This window comes from Cynocephalus volans, chromosome 11 (assembly GCF_027409185.1).
Source record: "Cynocephalus volans isolate mCynVol1 chromosome 11, mCynVol1.pri, whole genome shotgun sequence".
Classification (NCBI taxonomy): Eukaryota; Metazoa; Chordata; class Mammalia; order Dermoptera; family Cynocephalidae; genus Cynocephalus; species Cynocephalus volans.
Window position 1 is genome coordinate 71,957,509 of NC_084470.1, and position 6,038 is coordinate 71,963,546.

The window sequence follows — 6,038 nt, forward strand, 5'->3', positions numbered from 1 at the left end:
TCATCTTGTGGTGTTTACTTTAAAAGTTAAAGTAAATGAAAAGGTTAGACCTTTTTTCAGGCTAAAGGCTCAGCGAAGTCCTTGAGATTAAGAAGAGCTGAGGTTATTATTTAAACCATCTCTCTAAAGCAATTTACTTAATACAACTATTCTCTGTCCTTTCAGAGCCTCACATGAAGTGGGATAAATGGTGCGCTTTCTCAGAATGTTACAGAAAATTGCTTTTTACTATGGCATGTGGCACTTAAAAAGAAATGTGTGAATATGTGCACATTTCCCTTCATCCTTCCTTCCACAGCTCCCCAACCCCCAACACACACACACACACACACACACACGATGTATTCTAGTAGGAGGACAAATGGAGCTTCAGTAGAAGAAAATTAGTGCCATCCAAATAAGAATTTCAGAAGTTAGGTTCGCATTCTCTCAGTCAAAGGTTTTAAAAATTTGTACTTAGCCGCCTATAAACCAGTAATGAGTCTCTCTATTTCCTAAACAAATATTACCAATGACAGGGAGAACAGAGTGATCACCCCCTTGAATCATAAATGTTTCAAAGGGTGTTGCTAGTGGTAGAAAGGTCTCAAGTCTTTTGGTCCATCTCTCACTTTCTAAAGCTTCTGGGGCTAGAGATTTTGCAGTGATGTTTGTAACTTGTCATTGATTTCTATCCAGAGCCCCTCTACTAAAAGCAATCCTGAATCCAGTGAAAACCAGAAAAAATCCTAAATTGAATATAAAAATGATTTCTTTATTTTTCATCAGGTATTTTACCTGAAAGACTCAGTGACTATTTCTTGGCGAGATGATGAAGGCAGAAAACTCTTTTCCTACCTGCTGTGGTCTGAATGTTAGTGGCCTCCCCAAATTCATATGTTGAAATCCTAACCCTCAAGGTGATAGTAGTAGGAGGTGGGGCCTTTAGGAGGTGAGTGGGTTATGAGGGCAGAGTCCTACAAATGGGATTAGTGCCCTGATAAAAGGGATCCCAGAGAGCTCTCTCATCCCTTTTGCTGTGTGAGAACACAGCAAGAAGACGACCATCTATGAGCTAGGAAGCAGACCCTCACCAGACACCAAATCTGCCCACGCTTTAATCTTGCACTTCTCAGCCTCCAGAACAGTGAGAAATAAATTTCTGTTGTTTATAAGCCAACCAGTCTATGGGATTTTGTTATAACAGCCCAAACGCACCAAGTCACAGCCCCCTGTCAGGCAGGCAATAAATGTATTGAGCCCCTACTGCATGCTGGCAATGCTCTAGCAAGAATGAGGAAGAGTGGTCCCTGTCCTCAAAATTTAACTTACTTGAGGGAGGCAGCAGAAAAGAGACAATTGAATGCAATGAACTCCATTACTGCTAAGTGCAATGGGAAGAGTAAAACAGGAATATGAGCTAAGGTGGGATGAGCAGTTTCACCAGCGCCATCAAGGTAGGCCTCCCTGAGGAGGACACAGCTGAGTAAGACAAACATATACGCTTGGACTTGAATTCTTATTTGAACTTAAAGTCAGGTGAGCACACTGATCTAAGTTTAGACTTCCCAAGATTGAATTCCCATTTTTAAAACTGGTATTTTTAGGCCTTTAACCTCACAAAGGCTCTTCCTTTCCACCTTCACGGAATGGAGGAAAGAAGGAGCTTGTACACAACTTCACAAACCACTTCATAGAGTAAGTTTTACAGGACAGGTTAAGCAAATGAACGATGTTGTGGGGTGTGGCATTGACTAACCCCATATTATGGAGGAGGAAATAGAAATAAGAGAGATTAGGTGACTTAATTGCCAAAGCTCATATGCACAATAGATAGAGGAACCTTGGTGTCTTAGTGCTGTGTTTCTCAAAAGTTCTCTAAGAATACTTAAATTTTAAGATGAATTAGTTATCGATTGCTGCATAACAAATTACCCTAAAATTTAGCAGCTTAAAACAAGAAACATTTATTATCGCGTAGTTTCTGTGAGGCATGGCCTCTGACTCATTGTCTCTCAAAGGCTGGAATCATGGTATCAGCTGGTTTGTAGTCACCTCAAGCCTTGACTGGGGAGGGTCCACAACTGCGCATTTACTCACTGTGGGCAGCCTCCTGTCCTCATGGGCTCTTGGCCAGAGATATCAGTCCCTTGCCATGTGAACCTCTTCACAGGGCTACTCAGGGTCATGCCAGCTTCCTTTCCCTAGAGCAAGGACTCTGAGAGATAATGAAAGAGAGAGAGAGAGACACACAGAGAGAGAGAGAATACGTGCACAAGATGGAAACCAGAGTCTTTTGGAAACCTATTCATGGAAATGACATCCCATCACTTTTTCCATATTCTGTTCATTAGATCTGAGTCACTGTGTCCAGCCTGCATCCAAGGGGAAAGGATTACACAAAGGCATGGCTACAAAGAGGGATGATTGAAAACAATTTTAGAGGTTGCCTACAAAAAATAAACTTTGAAGAAGTATATAAGTCAAAATAAAATTTTCATTTGATAGCTTTTTAAAAATTCAATATCTTGTTTGGAGGTACATGATTCCAAAGAATGGTTCATCCAAATAATGATTAGAGCTAAAAAAAATAATTTCATTGTTAAAATGGAAAAAAGTAACAGAATTCATTATAATGCTAACCTGAAATTGACAGATTCAAGCTGACAAGTAAAACCAAAAACATGCAAATATTTTATTACATTCAGCGTCATCAATTTTAATTCCAGTAAAACAAAATCATCTAATAAATAATATTAATTTGGATGTTATTGGTTGATTGTTTTGGTTGCCTTTATTTGTAAACCTCACAGCAACTCTTCAGAATAGGTTCTATGATCAGCCTCATTCTACAGCTGAGAGCATGGAGGCATGAGGAGATAGGCAACTTGCCCACAGTCAACAGCAAGTAAATGGAAGTGCCAGAATTTTAACACAGAAAATCTGATTCCAGAGACCACACTCTCAACAATTTTGCTGAGATCATAAAATCATAAGGAAAATAAACTTTTAAATTAAGCATAGGTTGTCAGCTCACCTGTGAACCAATTGTCCAACCATCCATTTATTCCAATTATCTAAACATCCAACACTCCTGATTTATCTACACACCCACCCATACATTCATCCATCCATTCATTCATTCTTTCAATACTCCTGGTTTCTCTGCCCACCCCCTCAACCAATTATTCTTCTACCCATCTATCCATCCATACATCCTTTTACCAAGAACTTACCAAGAATGGTCTTAACTGTGCTATTCCCTAAATCAGTGTTTCTCAAATTTCAGCCACTTATACTTTAGCCTCAATATTTATCTAAATATCTGCATACTGCGGGTCCTATTATAATTTTTAAAAATATCTACCGTACTTTAAAAAACATAAATGTGTCTTTTGGCTTTACTCCAATATTTGTGAAATTGAGGGCTTTATATGCAAGTTTATTTTTCTCCAAATACACTTTAAAGTAAATTTGAATTAATTTTTTTTTAAAAAAAGATTTTACCTACCACAGTTACCAAACTTTTAGGCTCAATTTATCTCTATCCTGAAGTATTTAGAGAGAGGAGGGGAATATATGTTCCCCCTGTGTCTTTATTTCAGAACCTTCCCCACCCAGATGGAGGGAAGAATCTGGATCTGAATATCCACCTTAGCCTGACACTCTGGGGGAGGTAAAGAGAGGGATAAAGGACTGTCTCCCTTCCCCCACCCAGCCACCCTCCAGGCTCTGTGCAGTTGACAGGTTTGAAATGAGATTGTTTTTCAGACCACCTGTGGAGCCACCTTTGAGTCAATATTTCATATTCATTAACTAATGAACAGCTGGAGACGACAAAACCTTTCAGTGAAAGAAGGCTGGTTTCAGAGATTGCTAAGTCAATACCTTTGATTGTTCCCCCATCTCATAGCAGCGTCTGGCTCCCTCCTCAGCAGTCACTCCTAGATGCGGATGTTATAGCCTGTGTCAACATTGTTATTTTGTGGGCTGTGACATATGTGTATTTGGACTGTTGGTGTGCATGAAAGTAAAGGAAAAGCTGGTCACTCAGATTCATGAAGGTCCTTTTGAAGGCTCAGGACAAGCTTTCTTTTTTTTTTTTTTTCTTTTTACAAACAATTTTATTTTGGAAAGAAATGGCTTATCTAAAAGATACATGGGTACACAGGCTATTGTTTTTCATTATTTTAGAACATGCCCTCCAACTTAAAATTTGGTCCACTAAAATATGTAAGTATTCCTCCTATAATGAAAACAAATTAAACGCCATGGTTGAAGAAACAGAAATATTTGGCACAGGTCTCTGAGTGAGCCTGAAAAACAAGTTACGATGTGTTTCAACTGAAGGGAGGAACATATAGAACCCACCTAGAACCATCCGGCAGAACTGGCTTGTTGCTACTGGGATTGTTCTTCCTCACAGGGGGAGAGAGGGCACACGGGAGGGTGCTGAAGACTCATAACAGCCACAGAATCACTTACTCAAAAATAACCAAAATTCAATACAGAGTAATAAACAACAACAGTAGAACAATCTCAATAGTTATTCAATGCCTGGAAAGCAATTTGTAAGCTTAGAATAAGTACCTCAGCAGGAACAATAGCCGACATGTTTAGAAGACTTTGAAAGTGAGAAAACTTCATCATTCATAGGTGATGTCTTGTGCACAACTACACTACACTAGTTTTCAGGACACTGGGTGCAACAAGAAAACATACAAAGTGAGAAGAAATCGAAGCTGATTAACCTTCCACCATTCTCTCGAGTATTGAACCCAGGCCACGTTTGGCCACTTGCAGGGGTGTCTTTTCTTCTTTATTCTGGATGTAAATACTTGCTCCACGAGACACCAGCAGTTTTGCTTCTTCCACTCTCTCCTCGTCACAGGCTAAGTGCAGAGGAGTGTTACCCTCAGTGTCTTGGATGTTTACAGCTGCTTTGTAGTACAGAAGGATATGAATCATCTTCAGGTTACCCTTGGCTGCTGCACGGTGCATTGCTGTAGCCTCATAATGGTCCTTAGCGTCCGGATTAGCCCCGCCTTCTAGTAACATGACAGCAATCTCATGCCTGTTTTTGGAAGCTGCGTAATGTAGGGGAGTACAGCCATTTTGATTGACAGCATTCACTTGAGCACCTTTTCCCAGGAGGGCTTTTACAATCTCATCCCGGCCAGCAGAAGAAGCAATATGAAGAGGAGACCAACCCGCATCATCTTTATCATTCACTGGCACTCCAATCTGTAGCAAGAACTCAACAATTTCTAGATGTCCAGCTGAGCACGCCCAATGCAATGCAGTTCTGCTCTCCTGGTCAGTTCTAATAGCCACGGATTTGTCGGCCATGATGCTCTCCTTCAGCTCCTCGATCTTCCCGCCGTAGGCTAGGTTGCAGACCATGAGCTCAGGACAAGCTTTCTTTCCAATCTTCCTCTCTTTCTCTTTGTTGCTCTGCTCTGTCTCCCTTCTTCCCTCTATCATTTCTATCCTTCCCTCAGTCCTTCCTTCTTTCCTTTATCTTTACCTCTCTTACCTCTTTCTTTCTTCTATCTGCTTAATTCAATAAAGATTTCTTGAAGGATCTACCTGTTTATTTCAGGTCTATTGATATTGAGAGAACACTTTGGATCAACTGAAAGGAGTGCTAGTTGAAAGTGATGGGGACAGAGGATGGCTTGGTGACTGGAGGTTTGGGGAGAAATTTGAGCACTTACCTCTTAGAGCTGTTGTAGAATATTAAATAAAATAATGTTCATAAAACACATGTTTGGCATTTGGAAATTGCTCCATAGGAATTGGTTTTATTATTTCCTTCTCCAAATCTCTTTCCATAATCATTACATAGAAATAAGAGATTCTGACCACCCTTTTTCCCTAAACCATGTGCAATCAAATTAGATTATTTTGGGAGAATATCACATGTTTAACAGATATTAAATTTTATTTTAATCCTTGCCTTTTTTTTCAGAGGAGATTGATGTAGGTACTCTTGATCCTAGTCATGTGGCTCCGTAGAATAATATTAGTTGTAAAATTGACCGTGTCTTGCTTTTCTA

The 6,038-nt window shown here is 39.8% G+C and overlaps 1 protein-coding gene across 1 annotated transcript; it reads right to left on the bottom strand.

The window, feature by feature from the left end:
- Positions 1-4,599: 4,599 nt before the first annotated feature.
- On the bottom strand, positions 4,600-5,382 carry LOC134391221 (26S proteasome non-ATPase regulatory subunit 10). The gene has a single exon (XM_063115193.1). It carries the CDS (start codon positions 5,380-5,382, stop codon positions 4,726-4,728), a length of 657 nt encoding a protein of 218 aa, XP_062971263.1. The 3' UTR covers positions 4,600-4,725.
- Positions 5,383-6,038: the final 656 nt, after the last annotated feature.

Excerpts from the sequence above, each read along its gene's own strand:
- LOC134391221 (XM_063115193.1), bottom strand. The coding sequence starts at position 5,382 with ATGGTCTGCAACCTAGCCTACGGCGGGAAGATCGAGGAGCTGAAGGAG.